Raw genomic sequence first — 20,915 nt, forward strand, 5'->3', positions numbered from 1 at the left:
TGGCATTTCTGCAGAATTTTGGCCGCAGCTAATCCTCAATTATACCTCAGACAGGAGGCTCATATCTTATGCATTATCTTTCTTTAATAATGCCCATAGCAGAAATACAGTAAACATTTATTGTAACTTAAAAGAAAAAATTCAAAGAACTACCCTTCCCAGCAGTCCCTGGGCCAGCGTAGCCCCTCCCAGACCATAATCTATATAAGGGACTGTCTGAGGTAACCTATTCCTCTTTCTTTCTGCTCATGGCAGAGCACACAAGATAAGTATTTCATGTACCTTTATTATTTACAAGATAGGTATTTCATGTACCTTTATTATTTACAGGATAGGTACTTCTTGTATCTTTATTATTTACAAGATAGGTGTTTCAGGTACCTTTATTGTTTGATTGTATATATGGTCTCTGATACCGAGTGCCCCGGTGTCGGGTGATTTTGTTCAGTCTTGACTGATATGTTTGAGGTATTGTGGAACATGGGGAGTTTCCCTGGAATTCCTCCCTGATACCGAATGCCCCGGTGTCAGGTATTCGGAATTGATTGTTCTGTAGTTTTGGAAGATGTGGAATACTGGGGGTTCTCCCTGCTATCCCCCGTTTCTGCGCTTTATTTCTGTCTGCCTGACACCGGAGCGGTGTCAGGCAGATATGTTTGAGAGGCCACGTTTGTTTGTTTCCAATTCTTTGATTCTTTGCTCGGGTTTTTTCCCTTTCTTTGACACCGGAGCACTGCGGCGTCCGTGCGGGATCCGCGCTGTTTTTCATTCGCTCCCTCGGCGGGCGCCATGCCTGGGCAACTGTGCCCCCCCCCTCCCTCCCCACGCTCCCCTTCGCGCGCTCAGGTGGGGGGCGGGGTCTCCGCCGCGGCCGCTCCTCTCTTCTCTTTCGGTGCCTCTCTCGGTATCGAGAGCGAGACGGGGGAGAACGGTTCTCATCGACCATTCCGTCCCTCACAACCTCGGGCCAATAAGAACTCCAGAGGCCGTAGTCTCGCGAGACTTCGCCTCTGGAGTTAGAATCTCGTCAGGCTCCCCTCACACCGCAGGATGTCCTTCCCAGCGGTGTCGTAGCCAGGAACCTGCTGCTGTTTCACCCTGCTTTCAACCACCAGATGGCAGTACATCTTTTCAGATATATATATATAAATATATATATTTCATTCCAATGAATCAATATCTAATAAATAAATAATCAATATCTAATAAATAAATAAATAAATAAATTAAATTAAATAATTTAAATAACCGAATCTACAATAAATAATTCAATATATACTCAAGTTATATTTCTGGGGAATTTATTCCCTAGAACATATACCTTATTTATCCTAATAAATAAATAATCAATATGTAGATAGATCAATAAATCAATAAATTAAATAAAGAAATTATAGCATGTTTATCTCCGGGGAATTTATTCCCTACAACATACTCCTAATAAATAATGTATTAAATAACTATCTAAGGATTGAATGAATAAATACATTTATTATTAATGATATTATTATTAATATATATTATTACTTATAATATATAACTAAATCCATTATTCAATTTTACAAATAATAAATTATAGATGGATTATACAAATTATATATTCATTATATAAATAAATTATACAAATATGTATAAAAAATTGTATTGAATTGTACAAAGATTCTACAATTTAATGAATATCATGGCATTGTTCATGCCGGTACCCCGGATAGGGTGGACACAGTCCTAGGAGGCCAAATCTCAACAGTGTTACACAGTTGCCAAAACTGATCGGTAGACCAATCTTTACGACCATGGTGTCGGTTAACCCCGCCTGCACACCATATGCCCGGACCATCCGGCAACGGTCTACCGCCCCTGAGAAGGGCTGGGCGTTCCAAAACGCTGCCACGTTTCTGTGGCCCTTGACTCCCCGACAGGGGAAGTAAATAATATGTCCCAGGCAGTACCCTACCCGGACTGCCGACCCACTGCCCTCCCAGACTCCAACCGACCCCCGAGCCTCGGGGAGATGCACATGCAGAGGCAGCGATCCGTTAGACGGACTAAGCCAGACCCATTCGTGGACTCTTCCAGAGTTGTCCGCGGAGTCTGAGGCGGCTAACACCTTGAGTCTGAGGTTGTAGATGATGAGAATGATGATGAGTGTTAGGGCAGTGGGCACATGGCGCTCTATGACGACGCCAACCCTGTTACCAGGGTGACACTCTATGGATTCTCGTAGAGAGCCATTATAGATCCGGGGGCGATATGCCATCCACACTCCGATGACTGGGCACCTCCGCCCGAGGTGATCCAATATATCACATAATGGACCCGGAGATCGGTCGAAAAACTCACCGAATCATTTTCAGGGCGTAACCCCCTTCCTTTACCATTTATGGCTGTGCACACTCCCGAGGTGAACCCCATACCCTGGGGGTATCCCACCATACACGGGAAATCCCCCAAGCTGGGAATAGAGAGGTCCTTCGGATCATACAGACCAGGGCCTTGGATCTTTGGGACCTATCACCATCATCCCACACCTTAGTGAGCAGGCCACGCCGCTGAACAGCCGACTGACCTGTCCCAAATCGGGGCTGGGCCCAACGGGCGGTCGCCTCCTGGGATGCGTGGACACTACGGGTCAGACTGGACACCGCCGCTCGAATCTTAAGGTGGCTTGTTCCCCAGCTGTCTCACCTAGCCGAATCAGACCCCGGTCCGACCACCGAGGGCAGGCTAGTCGGGATCACGCTGATTAAGATATTCCAAGACGGTAGGGCTCTATTCCATCCCGGATGAGCCCAAACGTCATCAAAGTCTAACACGGTACAGTGCCGGTCTATCAGGATTATAGGACCGGAGATGGACCTAGTCCCTCTTTCCTCGGTCTTCAGACCTGAACACCGCCCTAATAGACAAGGAATTGCTGGGCCTCTGGTTCACCCAAACGATAGTGGAGACGGACCCGCTCTCCCAGGTTTCCCCAACAACGTCTTCCTGGTCAGGTAAGGAGGGCGGTTATCGCCCGGTAGTAACTTGAGAAATCTCTCGTAATTACTGTATACAGTGACGACATTCTGCGACACAAAGGGTGAGGTTGATTATCTACTTGGACGACCTACTCCTAATGGCTCGTACCCCTCGCCTGGCGAACGAACACGCCTCCGGGACAGTTCCACATAGATCACGGGGAATCTATCCTCTCCCCATCTCAGGAGGTAGAGTTTTAGGGTTCTTGGTGGACACCAACCTAGTGATCCTTCGGCTACCCATGACCACTTGGCCGCCATCTGCACAAGGTCAGTATCATGCTGGGCTAACGACGGGTATCCTTACGCGGACTGGCTCGCCTGGTCGGCCTGTTTCCGGCGTTAATCCAGGCCATTTGTCCAGCTTCTTTTCACTATCGAGACCTTCAGAGTCTCAGTCCCTACGTCTTTGCCAGGGGCTTCACTGTGCAGACGTCGTCACTCTGGACACGGAAGCCATAATTGAACTACGGTGGTGGCTACGTCAGGTCGACAGACGGCACGGCAGGTCCACCTGCAACTCCACGACGGATTCATCTTGGAATAGGTTGCCAACCACCTCGGTTGGGGTACTCGATGCGGTCCCTCGTCCACAGGAGGGGCGTGGCCCACAGCGGAGTCTCTGCTGCACGTTCACACGTGGAAATCCTGACGACCGTCTTGCCATCAGGACTCTAATGCCACACACGTCCACCTACGGTGTGTTCTTGCGTATGGACACCGTATCCGCGGTCCAGTACGACCTTCGCTTGGGGGGTCCTTGACCCAAAATCCTAACGGATCTAGCAAGATCTCTGACATTTCTGCCTGGAACGCGACATCATTCCAGCTGCGAAATGTACCCCAGGCACTTCCGCTATGGTGTTAGATTGGAATTCTCGTTACCCGCCCAATTCCATCGACTGACGACTGCACCGGTCAGTGTTCCTGGCCCTTGCTCCCTTATGGGATCCTTTCTCTCCCCAGTCTGTACGGGGATCTGCACCCTCTATTCACGACGCACGTCCTACTTCTCTTCGCATGGTTGGGTTTTCGGGGTGTCGGTCACGGACAGCGACCTTTTCTTTTATAACGGGGGTTCCACTTGCCTTGATCTAGGCCTTGGGACTAGATATACATTTCGATCATCCGGAGGACTCTGGGTTAGTTGGTGATCAACGACAAGTTAACCTCATGAAGGCGTTCGTCTGAGATGACCAACTACCTGGTGGACTCGTTTGAGTCCGGGAGGTCCTATAGCTCCCCTGCGCCTTCCGCGCTGTGAACTCGGACTACCGCTCCCTTGTAGACTTACTACCGGTGGGATAACACCCATGGTGTACCGACTTAGTAAGCGTTAAGTTTCAACGCCCATCACACCCAGGGTATCAACGCTCTTGGGAGGTGATCAGTGGTCCTGACCACGCGCCAGGACTGGGGGGACAATCTCACTCTGTCGGAGGTTATTGTCGTTTGAGCTACTGCCCCCTCGTGTCTGATTCCGTCAGACGCATATCGGGTGTCACGACGTTGGCCATTCCAGGCGTCGGATCCCGCCTCGGAGAGTCGGGGTTTTTCCGTCGTGCGTAGGACAGCGGCGGGACTTCATCGTTTTTTTTTCTACCCGTTCTTCCCCCCACATCGTACTCCGTTGTCTACGGATTTCTTAGTCCTTCACGGTCCCACTGCGATCTTCTAAACCTCAGTTTCCGGTTTCCTCAGCTACGCTAGCCAGAGGGGTACGATCAATCATGGAAATGGCAGGGTCTTACGTAACCCCGTTGGGCGCCCACCCCTCCAGAGGAGCGGTGGCTCCTAGGTCATCACCCCGGGCGGCTCCCTATAGGATTTACGGCTAGCGGCGGACTGGTAACCACGATTGCTTTCCGCCAATTCTGCTTGGATCGGAGGAACACATATCTATATCAATTTTGTAGTTGTTTCATTTGTTATCATCTATATATGCATTGTTATAGCTTTGAACTTGCATAAGATATGAGCCTCCTGTCTGAGGTATAATTCGAGATTTTCCTAGCTTGTGACGGAAAATATTGATTATATGAAGACAGGAGGCGAGTATCTTCCCTCCCGACCCAACCCTGTCACGAGGTTGTCTCTCTCTCGTTCTAGACTGTTGAACCACGCACCCTGCAAGTCGGAGGCTGGTACGCCCCGGGAGTTCGTTTTCACTAACCCCGTCGGGATTGCTGTTCCGTTTCGATCCATGGGTTTAGTTCACCGCAGATGGAGGCTCCTACTACGTTCCAGATCCGGAGTCGGGATGCCGTTGACTGAATCCGTTGGTCCATGTTCCTGAAGACGACTGACCGGTCGGCTCCGAATGGTTTTGGTTTTCCTATAGTCCCCGTTGGGATGAAGTTGGTCCGGATGAAGTTGGTCCGTGTTGGCCTTGTCCTTTCGTTTCCTCCAGATTCAGATGTTGTGTTCCGGTCGGAAGGTTCCCGGCAGCCGCGGAGATGTCTAATTGGACTTTCGGTTCCTGTTTACACTAATTCGCATGAAGAAAGAGGAATAGGTTACCTCAGACAGTCCCTTATATAGATTACGGTCTGGGAGGGGCTACGCTGGCCCAGGGACTGCTGGGAAGGGTAGTTCTTTGAATTTTTTCTTTTAAGTTACAATAAATGTTTACTGTATTTCTGCTATGGGCATTATTAAAGAAAGATAATGCATAAGATACTCGCCTCCTGTCTTCATATAATCAATATTTTCCGTCACAAGCTAGGAAAATCTCGAAGTATGTAAGTGGCCATGGCGCAGAGTATTGCTGTGTCCAGAGGCGGCATTCAGTGGCAGCAAACTATGCATAGCATGTGAATATAGTCTTAGGCCTTGTTCACATTGACTGCGGCTTTGAAATCGTGTGACTTCATCTGAAATCGCTCAATTTTAAAACCGCATTGTTAGTGCGACTTGGAAAACATCTGTGTGGCTTCATGCACAAATGTCTATGCAAATCGCACCCAAAATCCCCAAAAGTAGTGCTTTCGATGTGGCAACGCAAAGTCAGCGTCGCACCGACTTGAACAGTGCAATTGCTGGCAATAGGGGGCGACTTGTCGTGCAATTTTGAAAAGTGGAACTTCCGCTTAAACCACTCCTCGCCCCCTTGGCATGTCATTTTTTTGGGGGGGGGGGAGTGGGGGCTTCAGTAGGAGTGGGACTTCCTGTCCCACTTCCTCCTTCCACCCAGGGACCGCTTAGGCGATACGTCATATCGCCTACGGCGGCCCCTCCCTGTAGGTGATCACCTGGGCACACGTGACAGCCCCCAGGCGATCGCCTATCCACTCGGGTAGTGCAGCGCCACTCGCGCATGCGCAGTGAGTGCCCGGCCGTGTAGCCGAAAAGCTGTCACGGCCGGGTGCTCACAGTTAGAATGGAGGCACCGGCGGAGAGGGGAGCGGAGCTCTGGGCGTCGCGTCGCTGGACAGTGGAGCAGATAAGTGTATGTTTATTAAAAGCCAGCAGCTACACTTTTTGAGATCAGAGTATTAGTTAAACTCTGATCTGGTTAATGTGTTCAAATTGGGTCTCTGTCTCAGCTTGGCTGTGCTGTGGGCTCATTCTGTTGTTTCTGGGGTGTTCTTCCCACCCCAGGACAGTAGATGGCAGCAGTGGAGTCAAGGTTTGGGTGCTCTTCCCCAGCAGCCAATCAGGAGGGTTGAGCCTCGCTGTGCATGCTGGGGGAGGGTATTTATGGGGCAGACACCATTGGTTCTGGGTCTTCTTCGTCAAGTGTGGCACCCACCTTTAGGGTGACCACATCACGGCACCCTGGCGTTATGGCCTACCTGGCCGGGGGGGGGGGGGGGGTTCGTGCCACGCGGTGTTCCTAGTTCCGGGACCACGTTGGTCCGGAACATTTGAGCCTCGGCGGGGACCCAGTGATCGACTGGGTTCCCAAATTTGAGGATCCCAAGCGGTATAGCTGTTCGTTGGGGAGTCCGTCTGAGGAGCGCCAATGAGAGGCTGGTGGTCCAAAACGATTTTGACAAACCACCGGGGATCAAGGTAGCCGGACACTGAAGGATTGATCACCTGTCAGTCGGTACCTGGGCGACGTTAAGGAGGAGATCAAAGCGTAATTCTACCAAGGAGGATTACCTCCGTAACTGCAATCAGAAAGGGCCTGTGGCAGAGGTGTCTCCCTGACATTCATTTCAAGGAGGGTCTGTGGCATAGACTTTTCCTCAAAGGTTCGAGTGATACTCTGGCTGCCAGGTCAGTGAGAGAGGCCTGTCCAGGTGGGCCCCTTTCGCTCTCCCCTATGGGGGGGATCGGATGAACACGGACCGTCTGTCCGTGTTCACCCGATCCGATAGACGGATGGAAAAGTACATTTTTCCTCCGTCACACTTTGGCGGATCGGAGCGCGTCGGATGTCAGCGGGCATGTCACTGCTGACACCAGACACCATTGGTTCTGGGTCTTCTTCGTCAAGTGTGGCACCCACCTTTAGGGTGACCACATCACGGCGCCCCTGCGTTATGGCCTACCTGGCCGGGGGGATTTTTCCTCCGTCACACTTTGGCGGATCGGAGCGCGTCGGATGTCAGCGGGCATGTCACCGCTGACATCCGCGGCTTCATAGAGGAGCACGGAGCGCCCGTTCAGGTCCGCCTAAAAAACTTGCAGGCGGACCTGAACGGGCCGCCCGTGTGAAATAGCCCTTACGCTATTCCCACTCAAGCAGGGGTGGCGCAGAGAAGTGTTACATTTGGGAGCAGGACTGTTTCCCTATTGCTACGCCTGAATTTGCTGTTCTCCTTCTTCTTAAACTCTCTATTCTTTCATCACCAGTTCATTGTTTTTACCTGGCTGGGTAATAAAGAGCACAGAAAAGACACTTGTTGCGGACATTCCTTTACTATTGCAATATGCACTGTTCACCCCTAGGAATTCGGAAGAGCCACAAGGTAAATGTGCCACCCAAAACAAACCAGCATCTCCTCCGGGGGTAGTGCTACACATAAAAAAAGGCTGGAACTCTGCTTTAAATGGCAAGATGCTCCAATGTGAATAAGGGCTAAGGGTCTTCTGCCAGGTTCTGAGCCCCGACCCCCTGGTTATACTCTGAGGTAGTAGTAACATACAATGATCCATGAGGTGATTTAATAAGCGGCTCATATACTGTAATACTAATGAACTATTTCAGGGACTGAAGAGAGGGTTATATAACACAGTCAGCAGCACACTGCTCTCCGCTATCTCCTTTATTTATATCTCTACTAGCACTAGCCGGGAATTTCTGCTGATTGCCAATGACAAGGCAAGTGTGGGGGCGGACGTGACGTCACGAGCAGTGCTACTGGAAAGATGGCGGCGTCCATGCTGAGATTCGCTGGTTCCCTGGGACGGAGAGTGATCGGTGGAGTGGCGAGGGGGTCACAGGTATTTTAAGCGGTACACAGGACAAAAGGGGAGGGGGAGGGTATTTAGCTGGCATGGGACGCCTGTAATAATGTCATGGCTTCCTGTTATGTATCACTGCTGTTAGTGAAGGAGACAGGACAGTATAACAGAGCCAGGCGTAGTGTGTGACTTGTTACACTGTAGCTGACCTCTCAGTAGGCTAATGGACAGTAATCACTTGTATGTTTCAGCACTGAGGTCTCATGTACACCTATGAGGGTGGGATGGTGCGTGCGCATTTTTGTGTGTTGCGTTTAGGACAGACTAATAACTTTATTGGCATGCCCTATGTGCAAAACACACATGTGCATGACCCCTTTTTTTTTTTTTTTCCGCACGGCACCAGAATGCATGCTACTTTGTTACTGTGAGTTTTGACACTCACAAAAATACACGTTAGCAAAGTGCGTTGGGGTGCCACTTGAATGAATGCTATGCTGCCATGTACCTAACCCAATGGAAGAGCTCTGTGCCCATGTTTGTGTTGTCAGGCTTAAAGGAAACCTGTGGGGGCATGGGGTCATCTTCATCCACACTTTACTAAGTAGTGCAAACCCGCCTGTGCAATTCCACCAGGAAGCTGTCAGATGTACTAGACCAAACTTAACCAGTTCAATACTGGGCAATTTCACCCCCTTCCTGCCCATGCCAATATTCAGTGCTGTTGCATTTTGAATGACAATTGCACAGTCAATTAACCAAATGAGTGTGTGTGTATATATATATAAAAAATTCCCCACAAATAGAGCTTTCTTTTAGGTTGTGTTTTTACAAAAACTACGTTTTTCTTCGCAAGTTTTCCTCTTTCACTGACGGGCACTGATGATGAGACACTGATAGGTGGCATTGATATGCAGCACTCGTAGGTGGCACTGATGGGCAGCACTCATGAGGCGGCACTGACAGGTATTACTGATGAGCACTGATTGGCATCCCTAATGGGCACTGATTGGCATCCTTCATGTGCACTGTCAGAGCGACACACTGCACTACCGATCACTGCGCGCGGCTTATCCTGCTTGACATCATATGATGATCAGTCAGGATAATACAACCACCCTGCGGTTGTGATTCTGCATATGGCAGATGGGAAGTGGTTAAAAAGGAGCTCCAAAAAAAAAAAAATTTTTAAAGCAGCGTTCCAGCCATTTTAGGTTTATTAAAAGTCAGCAGCTTCTTTCTCTTGTTAAAAAAAAAAAAGTGTAACTGCTGACTTTTAATAAACAGACACTTGCCTGCTCCACGGTCCAGCGATGCAGCCGCCCGGAGCGTCCATTCACACTGTGGGCACCCGGCCGTGACAGCTTTCGGCTTCACGGCCGGGCACTCACTGCGTGAGTCGCGCTGCCCTCTAGGAGTGGACAGGCGATCTGGGACCTGTCACGTGTCCCAGGAGATCACCTAGAGGGAGGGGCCGCCTAAGGCGAGAGGAGTCGCCGCCTAGGCTGCCCGTAGGTGGAAGTGGGACAGGAAGTCCCACTCCTACCGAAGCCACCCCCCCCCCCCAAAAAAAAGATTACATTCCAAATGTGGCATGTAAGGTGGTGAGGAGTGCTTAAAGCGGAAGTTCCACTTTTGGATGGAACTCCGCTTTAAGACAGCAGCTACAAAAACTATAGCTGCTGAATTTAAATATATAGACACTTGCCTGTCCCAGGATCCAGCGATGTCCTCGCCTGAGGCGATTCTTACATTTTCTTTGGGTCCAGGCGCTGGCATCTTAAAGGGGTTGTAAAGGTAATTTTTTTTTTTTTCTAAATAGCTTCCTTTTCCTTAGTGCAGTCCTCCTTCACTTACCTCATCATTCGATTTTGCTTTTAAATGTCCTTATTTCTTCTGAAAAATCCTCACTTCCTGTTCTCCTGTCTGTAACTCCCCACAGTAATGCAAGGCTTTCTCTGTGGTGTGGAGTGTCGTGCTCGCCCCCTCCCTTGGACTACAGGAGAGTCAGGACGCCCACTAACACACAGCTCCTTTCTCTATCCGCAACGTAGAGTGTCCTGACTCTCCTGTAGAGGGGAGGGGGGCGAGCACGACACAGAAGAACAGGAATTGAGGATTTCTCAGAAGAAATAAGGACATTTAAAAGCAAAATGGAAGTATGAGGTAAGTGAAGGAGGACTGCACTAAGGTAAAGGAAGCTATTTAGGGAAAAAAAAATTGTACCTTTATAACCCCTTTAAGTAAGGGAAACCGGCAGTGAAACCTTCCGGCTTCGCAGTTGGTTTCCTACACCACAGGCGCAAGCCGTGCTGCGCTATGTGAATGGTTCAGCAGGCTTCTGGGCCTATGATATTTCCCAGAAGGCTACGGGGGAAGGAGGGGGGGCATCCAAAAGTGGAACTTCCGCTTTAAGCACTCCTCACCACCTTACATGCCACATTTGGAATGTAATCTTTTTGGGGGGGGCGGCTTCGGTAGGAGTGGGACTTCCTGTGCCACTTCCACCTACGGGCTGCCTAGGCGGCGACTCCTCTCATCTTAGGCGGCCCCTCCCTCTAGGTGATCTCCTGGGACACGTGACAGGTCTCAGGAGATCGCCTCCTAGAGCGCAGCGCGACTCGCACAGTGAGTGCCCGGCCGTGAAGCCGAAAGCTGTCACGGCTGGGTGCCCACAGTGTGAATGGACGCTCCGGGCAGCTGCATCGCTGGACCGTGGAGCAGGCAAGTGTCTGTTTATTAAAAGTCAGCAGCTACACTTTTTTTTTTTTTTTAGCTGCTGACTTTTTATTTATTTTTTATTTAACAAGAGAAAGTAGCTGCTGACTTTTAATAAACATAAAAAGGCTGGAACGCTGCTTTAAAAAAATTTTTTTTGGAGCTCCTTTTTAACCACTTCCCATCTGCCATATGCAGAATCACAGCCGCAGGGTGGTTGTATTATCCTGACTGATCATCATATGATGTCAAGCAGGATAAGCCGCACGCAGTGTGTCGCTCTGACAGTGCACATCAAGGATGCCGAACGGTGCACATTAAGGATGCCAATCAGTGCTCATCAGTAATACCTGTCAGTGCCTCCTCACGAGTGCTGCCCATCAGTGCCACCTACGAGTGCTGCATATCAATGCCACCTATCAGTGCATATTAGTGTCTCATCATCAGTGCCCGTCAGTGAAAGAGGAAAAACTTGTGGAGAAAAACTTAGTTTTTGTAAAAACAACCTAAAAGAGAGCTCTATTTGTGGGGACTAAAAAAAATGTAGGAGGGGGTAAATATTAAATCCAGGTAACTGCCCCCCCCCCCCCCCCCAAAAAATGGCAATCGTGACAGTGGAGGGAAAGAGGATAAAACAAGCAGATCCCCCCCCCCCCCCTTTTGGGTGAAATTCCTTTTTCAGAGGCCGAAGCAGCTGCATGTGTACACATCTTGTATACACGCGGGTCAGAAATGCCCTAACCACAGATGATTGACTGTGCACAGTGACAGCTTCCTGGTGGGCACGTTCGGACTAGGATCCAACACACTGACCTGGAAACAGTATGCAGGATGGGAGGTTAGGTTTTTAAGACTAACCTGGCTGCATACTTGTTTGGGTTAGTGACTGACTAATCAAGCCATAGGATAAGCTTGACTGCCCATTATCTGCAGCCTAAAGCTGAACTCCAGACTTTCCTTCAGCCTTTTTCCATTTTACAGGCTCCTCTCCTGTACTGAAAGTGCTTACTCCGATTTCACTGCAAACTTCTCACATTAGGACCTGCAGACATTGAAGGTAGAGATGACCTTCATTTCTGTCTGGGGGACCTCCTGCATCATCTAGCCCTTCTTTACTCACCCTGGCCTGTCCCTTTTAGTTCACCAAATTTTGGATCTTTCTATCATGGAGGCTCTACATAATATGTGGGCGTTACCACAGCTTCCGTTTTCAGGAAGTTATGTACAGAACCTCGCCAACCCCTTTCACCAGCCACGATCCCCCTGCATTGCATGGAGTATTGCAGAGACCCAGAAATTATGTCACAGAGTCTAAAATAAGGCAGGTAATGAAAACGGTAAGGTTTTCTTTAACTGCTTGCCGACCTGCGGTCGGCTCCCCTGCGCGAGAGCCCGTAGCTATACGTCGGCTCTCGCACAGGCCACTAGGGGCGCGTGCGCGCCCCCCGCTTGCGTGCGCGGCAGACGCGATCGCTCGTTACAGAGCGAGGACCAGGAGCTGTGTGTGTAAACGCACAGCTCCCGGTCCTGTCAGGGAGAGAAATGCTGATCTTCTGTTAATACAATGTATGAACAGAAGATCAGTCATTTCCCCTAGTGAGGCCCCCCCCTACAGTTAGAACACACCCAGGGAACATACTTAGCCCCTTCCCCGCCCCCTAGTGTTAACCCCTTCACTGCCAGTAATTATAGTAATCCAATGCATTTTTATAGCACTGATCGCTATACAAATGCCAATGGTTCCAAAAATGTGTCTGACGTGTCCGCCATAATGTCGCAGTAGCGAAAAAAAAATTGCTTATCGCCGCCATTACTAGTAAAAAAAAAAATATTAATAAAAATACCCCCTATTTTGTAAACGCTATAACTTTTGCGCAAACCAATCAATAAACGCTTTTTTTTTTTTTACGAAAAATATGTAGAAGAATACGTATCGGCCTAAACTGAGGGGAAATTTTATTTTATTTTTTATATATTTTTGGGGGATATTTTATTATAGCAAAAAGTAAAAAATATTATTTATTTTTTTCAAAATTGTCGCTCTATTTTTGTTTATAGCGCAAAAACTAAAAACCGCAGAGGTGATCAAATACCAACAAAAGAAAGCTCTATTTGTGGGAAAAAAAGGACGCCAATTTTGTTTGGGAGCCACGTCGCATGACCGCGCAATTGTCAGTTAAAGCGACGCAGTGCCAAATCGCAAAAAGTGCTCTGGTCTTTGACCAGCAATATGGCCTGTGGGTTAAGTGGTTAAAAATTGCATTAGAAAATTGATAACGGGGTGGGGTAAGGAAGCAGGGATGGCAAATGTAAGCAGATTAAAGATGAATCCCAGATATGTTTATTTTTACAGTTGCATTGGTCTGGTTTGGACTAATAATTTTGCATATACCATGCCTGTGGCAAGGTCCTGTGCCAAGCTTCTGCATTGTGAACACAGGATGTAGTGCTCTGGGCACAGGCACCAGTCAGAGATTGCTTTGCATTTTCTCAATGAATGCAAAGCAGTCTCTGATTGGATGAGTTGGGAGACAGGGTGGTGAAGTCACCATCTCCACCTTTTCCAGTCCAAGAACATTTTGGAAAATGTTTTCTGAATGACGCTTGTGCCCAGCGAAAGACCTCCTATATTCTCTTGTACAAAGAGTTTTATTGAAAAGGTACATCAATAAACAGAAAAGAATACAAAGGAAAGAAAAAAAAACAGTGGTGGACACACCATAAACTATCAGACATCAGAACAGATAGTCCGTAAACCTGAGATTAATCTGGCTTCTAGGAATCCAAAGTGAATCCAGAAGACCGGCAATATAATGTTCTCCAGACAGATGGCCTGCTAAATTAACCTAATGTTGGCTTAGGTAACATACCGGCTAACACGCCGGAGTAAATATAGAACTTGAAAGCAAAGTTGCTATACAATGCGCAACATTACAAAGAGAAAATTTTAAATAAAAAAATTAAGATAATACATAAAATAAAAAATAAAGAAAAAAAAAAAAAAAAAAAAAAAAAAAAAACTTAAAATTCAAGCAGGCAGATAGCAGAGGACATCTGTTTTTTCAAATATAAAAGGAATAATGCATCCCGTGTCCAGGACCGACAGGACCAAGCCTGAGGGCCCAAGCCACAAAGAAAGGGAGGATGAAAAGAAAGAGAGTCAACTAGATAAGGAGTATGAGCAAATGGCAATAAAGAGAAAGAGGAAAAGAAATGGAGAAAAGAAAATAGAAAAAAAGAAAGAAAAATAGAAAGAAAGAGAGAGAAGGGGGGGTCCACGGGGCGGGGGGAACAGAGACCTATCAAAGAGAAAGTAGTGTTGGGTTAAATCGTGAAGGGTGGTTATTGGCCACCCAGGGTTGCCATACCCTGAGAAATTTATCATGGGTATCTGCTAACACAGCAGTGAGTTTCTCATTAACCATAATATCATTAATGCAGTTTTTAACTGCTTCGAAACTGAGAACCGGGGTCTTCCAGGCCCTTGCAATGATCAATTTAGTTGCAGTAAAAACATGCACCGCCAGTTGGCGTTCAGGGTGGAGAAGCTCCGTGATCGGTTTCCATAAAAGGGCCTCAAAAGGGTCCTTCTTTAGGTTGGAATCAAAGAGGTTGCGGAGCAACGCATAGACTCTAACCCACAATCTGCATACCCTGGGACAGGTCCACCAGATGTGTGCCATGGTACCCTCCTGAGAGCATCCACGGAAACACAAGGGAGAATAAGAAGGTATAAAACTCGCCAGTCTGGCCGGGGTATAGTACCACCTATAGAACACTTTATAAGCATTCTCCTGAAAGAGAACATTGGTAGAGCATTTAGACAATGCCACAGTCATAGCCTGCCAATCTTCCGGATCGAGTTGCCTCCCAAGTTCAGCCTCCCACTGAAGGTGGTAAGGTCTCAAGGGCGGTCTCCTAGAGTTGATAATCGCTGTATAGATGAGAGATATGAGTCCCGGGGAATGGGGGCGTGATCTACATAAGCTTTCAAAGGGGGTCATAGTATAGGGGGTAGGTTGTGATCTAATCAGGCTCTGGAGGAAATGTCGAAGTTGCAAGTAACTATAGTGTTCCCTGAGGGGAATATTGTGGGAGGAACGTAAAAGTGAATACGAAATAATCTTGGTTGGGGAGAGCATAGAATGAACGTCTACAAAGCCATGTTCAGTCCACCATGCAAACTGTAAGGGGTTGTCCCGACCTGGTGGAAATAACGGGTTATGAAGGAGACGAAGTAACGGCAAATGGGGGGAGATCAGACCCGCAGAATATTTAACCGCGTCCCACAACCTAAGGGAATGGGCCAGACAAGGACCTATAGAGGACGGGCGATGCGCACGAGGGAGCCATGGAAGAGAGGCTAAAGGTGTTGGGTGAGAATCCACCAAGTCAAAAGTAGCCCACAGTGGCATTTGCTGTTTCTCATGAAGGCGAGACAGCGGAGCGATACCCGCCGCAGTATAATAGGCATGCAAATTAGGAACCGAGAGGCCGCCATTAATTCTGCGTGCAAAAAGCACTTGCCTCTTAATCCTGGGCCTTTTGGGGCCCCAGATAAACTGCATAATTTTACGTTGGTGAATTCTAAGGATGTGAGAGGGTACCTGAACAGGTAAAACCTGAAAAAAATAAAGCAATTTCGGAAGATAGGTCATACGTACCGTCGCCACCCTCCCGAACCAAGAGAGCGGAAGAGTGGACCAAGAGGTGAGCATAGCTGTCAGTTTGCCAAACAAAGAAGGAAAGTTGGCTCGGTAGAGTTCGGAATACTTCGGGGTAAGCTTAATCCCTAAATAGGGTAATGAGGTCAACCACTGAAAAGGGAACGCAGACTGTAAAGAATCTAAATCCGAGGGGCAAATATTGATAGACATTGCCTTCGACTTTGCCTGGTTGACAGCCAAGCCGGAGAGCAAGGCGAAAGAATCCAAAAGTGACAACAAATTGGGGAGAGAAATTCTGGGTTTGGTGATGGTCAACAGAATGTCATCAGCAAATAATGACAATTTGTGCGAGGTACCCGCCACCTCCACCCCTGACACGTCCGGATGGGATCGAACGGCCTCGGCCAGAGGCTCAAGAGCCAGGACGAACAGGAGCGGGGAAAGCGGGCAGCCCTGCCGCGTCCCCCTCCTAATAGGGAAGGTGGACGACTCAAAACCATAGTACCGAACTTTAGCTTGGGGGGAGTCATAGATAGCTGAAATCCAGCTCAGAAAAGAAGCACCAAAGCCATAATGGCTAAGGACTTGTGTCAAATAAGGCCAAGACAATGTGTCAAAGGCCTTATTGACATCGAGGGACAAAAACATTGTTTCCAGGGACCTGGCATGGACAATATGTTGAATTTGAAGAAGCCGTCTAATCGCATCTCCCGCTTGTCGATGAGGGACAAATCCCACCTGATCTTTCTTTATTAGGCGTGGGAGAAAAGAATTCAGGCGAGTGGCCAATATCTTAGTCAAGATTTTCATATCAATATTTATTAATGAGATTGGCCTGAAATTAGCCCAAGAGGAATGGTCCCTATCCGGCTTCGGGATCATTACAATGTTAGCGGTCAGCAAATCAGGCGTGAACGACTGGCCCTTCGTTATGGAGTTGAACATGGCCGCCAAATGTGGGGCCAGGACGTCCGCTAGCTTCCGATAATACAAGGCCGTGAAGCCATCCGGGCCCGGTCTCTTGCCGATCTTCAAGTCCTTAATACATTGAAGAACTTCCTGGACCTGGATATCACGGTCCATCAAAGACTTATGTGTGTCTGATAGAGAAGGTAAGGATAAGCTAGACAAGAAGGTGTCTAGACCTTGAGTAGATGAGTGAGTAGGGGGGGAGTAAAGCTTCGCAAGACCTCCTATATTCTCAATGCAATATGGCAGCTGCTTGGCACGAGGCCCAGAAGGTAGTGGAGATCCCACAGGTATGGTCTATTCATGGTTGCATTATTCCAAGCTGGACCATCGTAACTGTAAAAATATCCATACCAGGAATTCATCTTTAAACTTTGAATAAATGAATTGAAGCTTACATAATTCTGTCCTCTCAGATCTGCCCCCTTCCTGACCCCTTTGTGTAGAAGTGACATAAATGAATTTCACTGTAGCATAGTCTTTTGTCAGGGAAGCAAAGGGCCACTTACCTCTGTCCTGGATTGAAACCATACTATTAATATTGTTTATTTTTTTCCTAAATTAATTCACACAGGTGTCCCTGTATCTATACATATATAACATTTGTATTCATCTCTATACACACAGCCTTTGTCCAGATGTAGGTCTACACAGGCAGCAACACAAGCTGTTTTAAATGTTCCTGAGACTAAAGTAACTACACTGAATAATGGACTGCGAGTTGCGTCAGAGGATTCCGGACTATCAACCTGTACTGTAAGTATTGTATTGTGTCATGTTTATAAGTTTCTTTGTTGAAATAAAGAGGAGCTCCAGTCTGGGCAAAACAAAAATGAAGTCAGCAGCTACAAATACTGTAGCTGCTGACTTTTTATATGAAGACACTTACCTGTCCAGGGATCCAGTGATGTCAATACCCTGAGCTGATTCTTCAGTAGGCTTCGGGTACAGACGCCGGCATCTTTTTCACTAAGGGAAACCAGCAGTGAAGCCTTCAGGCTTAAAGGGGTTGTAAAGGTTTGTTTTTTATTTTCTATATGGGTTCCTTTTAAGCTAGTGCATTGTTGGTTCACTTACCTTTTCCTTCAATTTCCCTTCTAAATGTTTTTCTTTGTCTGAATTTCTTACTTCCTGTTCCTCATCAGTAAGCTGTTCTGGATGATGGGGGCAAGCTTACTGAGGAGAAGAGGAAGTGGGAAATTCAGACAAAGGGAAAAAAAACATTTAGAAGGGAAATCGAAGGAAAAGGTAAGTGAACCAACAATTAAAGTGGAGTTCCACCCATTTTTTCATGTTTGTCTGTGCTGCATGCTCTAATCTCATAGTGTTCAGAATGGACATTTTTTATTTGATTTGATGCTTGTAAATACCTTTATTTTGTAGTCCTTCATTACTTCCTCCTAATTTGCCTAGGCTATTTGCAAGGGTTTCTGGGATAGGCATCATGTTTCCCAGTAGTCCTTGCAAACCTGACTGAAACCTATTACATTGCTTGTGCACTGAGCATGTGCGACATATGCAAATCTGAAATCCAGGAAGTCAATCAGTCTGGCTTCATGATGCCCACACTTAAGATGGCCACGGTCTATTTCTAGATTATAAACTATCTAAATTCGGTAACAACCTAACAAAACGGACCTTAGTTTACAGACTAACTTTATTAGAATACATTAAGCTTGTGTATTACAGGGGTATTTATATTTAAAAAGTGAAATTGTGGGTGGAACTCCCCTTTAACCACTTGTCGACCGCCACACACCGATGTACGTCGGCAGAATGACACGGGCAGGTACATTGGCTTACCTGCACGTCCCTTTTAAATTTGCTGCACGGCGCGTGCCTCATGAGTGTGCTCGCCGGTCCCGGGAACTCGATGTTCCCGGGCGGCCCGCGATTGCGGTCAGCAAAGGCAGAACAGGGGAGATGCCTTTTGTAAACAAGGCATTCCCCTATTCTCCCTAGTGACACTGTCACTGATGACTGTGACCCGTGATCGGGAACGGTCATCAGTGACGTGTCACTCGTAGCCACGCCCCCTAACAGTAAGAATTACTCCCTAGTACTGACTTAACCCCTTCAGTGCAACTTGGTGTTTAACCCCTTCACTGCCAGTGTCGTTTTCACAGTAATCGTTGCATTTTTATAGCACTGATCGCTGTAAAAATGACAATGGTCCCAAATATGTGTCCGCCATAAAGCCGCAGTCACGATAAAGATCGCTGCCATTACTAGTGAACAAAATTATTTATAAAAATGCCATAAAACTACCCCCTATTTTGTAGATGCTATAACTTTTGCGCAAAAACCGATCAATAAATTCTTCTTGCGTTATGTAGAAGAATACGTATCGGCCTAAACTGAGGAGGAAAAAAAAAAAATTATATATATTTTTGGGATATTTATTATAGCAAAAAGTAAAAAATATTGCTTTTTTTTTATTTATTTTTTTCAAAATTTCCACTCCTATTTTTGTTTTTATAGCGCAAAAAAAATTAAACTGCTGAGGTGATCAAATACCGCCAAAATAAAACCATATGTGGGGGAAAAAAAGGACGTCAATTTTGTTTGGGAGCCACGTCGCACGACCGCGCAATTTTCAGTTAAAGCGACGCAGTGCCGAATCGCAAAAAGTGGCCTGGTCTTTGACCAGCAAAATGGTCTGGGGCTTAAGTGGTAAAGGAACCTATTTAAAAAAAAAAAAATGAACCTTTACAACCCCTTTCAGTTTCCTACTGCGCATGGAAGAGTCATGCTGCCTTTTCTAAATGGTTCCGCAGTCTTCTGGGACCTGTGTGTGTCCCAAAAGGCAGCGGGGAACGATCTCGGCAATCTTACCCATAAGTCAGTAGCACACTGCTCTCTGTCTTCTTTATTTACGTCTCTACCAATACTAGCTGGGTACCCGCTCCCCCCCAAAAAGTGCCAAATGTGGAAATGGCATGTGCAAACAAGTGAAGCTTCAACTTTTGGGTGGAGCTCCGCTTTAAGCCCTATGGCAAGCTACATAGCGTTCACAAATCCAATCATATGTTACAATTTCTCACTGTTTAAACTTGTTTGTTAATTTTTAATAGTGTGTGTGTGTGTGTGTGTGTGTGTGTGTGTGTGTGGGGGGGGGGTAGAACTTTTTTCCCCCCAGGTTGTTATCAACCTGATGATAGGGATTATTGGGATACAAAGTAAGAGGAAATTGAGAACCTGAGGGTTGTCTCTGAAACAGAAGATGAGAGATCTTTCAGCACCAAACTACAGCTGGGATTATCATGGTTATAAGAAGAATTGGAGCAACATTTCCAATTCATTGGACAAAGATTTCATGTGACTGGTGTTTTACCGTCATCCTGGATCTAAATCACTTTTTTATTGTCCGACAGATATCTAAGATTGTCGATTTGTGTATTTTTAGGCTTTGTTCACATGGACAGTGATGCCCATTAGGGTGAATGAGCCACTTTTGCATTGTCTCAATTTTAAGGTGCTGCGTGCCGACGGCTCATTCAAGGCCATTAGGGAGGCAGCGGATGCACAGCCTTTGGTCTCAGTGTGACAGAGGTGCGCATGAGTAGCTCTGAATAAATGCGAGCTTGGCTTGTGGTAACGCGGCTGTCGAGCATCTCCGTGCCTTTGGATTACATACAATGCTTTGATTTATGTGATCTAATTTCGAACCTTTAGTACAATCCTTTACATTTTTGCCATTTTGAAATTAGGTGGGTCTATGGATTGATGCTGGAAGCAGGTATGAAAATGAGAAGAATAATGGAACTGCACATTTTTTAGAGCACATGGCATTTAAGGTAAGACTTTAAGAAAAAGCAACAAACTCCTCAAATGTGTGAGATTATACTTAAATAACTTAAAATAAGTTATGGTATAGCATGGAAAAGGATTATACCCTCTGTCAAGTGTTTTATTTCAGTCTGTGGGGGAGATTCATCCCCCCACCATTTGTCATGGTGACAGTAAGGGGAAATAGAAAATGTCACAGTGGTCCCCATAACAAGAGGTAAACCTTCTAATGGACACAACTGTTTTAGGGACTACTGTCATGGTCTGGAGTCAAGCATGGAGGCCATTGGTTTTAGCAGTGGAGCAGCACCCACTGACAAGTGGGACAGGTGTACAAGCAGGTCACCCTGGCTGATGAACAGGCCCGGATTTACTCCCTTTACCGCCCCAAGGCCGGGTC

The 20,915-nt window shown here is 47.0% G+C and overlaps 1 protein-coding gene across 1 annotated transcript in view; it reads left to right on the forward strand.

Annotated features, from left to right (window-relative positions):
* The first annotated feature begins 8,288 nt into the window (after positions 1 to 8,288).
* The window catches only part of PMPCB (peptidase, mitochondrial processing subunit beta), a 31,910-nt gene continuing 19,283 nt past the window's right edge, over positions 8,289 to 20,915 (forward strand). The window contains exons 1-3 of the mRNA XM_040343487.1: positions 8,289 to 8,411; positions 17,354 to 17,482; positions 20,437 to 20,523. Of these exons, the coding sequence (XP_040199421.1) occupies positions 8,337 to 8,411; positions 17,354 to 17,482; positions 20,437 to 20,523 (291 nt within the window). The 5' untranslated portion in view covers positions 8,289 to 8,336. The remainder of the gene's footprint in view (positions 8,412 to 17,353; positions 17,483 to 20,436; positions 20,524 to 20,915) is intronic.

The sequence above is a fragment of the Rana temporaria genome, chromosome 3 (genome assembly GCF_905171775.1).
Source record: "Rana temporaria chromosome 3, aRanTem1.1, whole genome shotgun sequence".
NCBI lineage: Eukaryota > Metazoa > Chordata > Amphibia > Anura > Ranidae > Rana > Rana temporaria.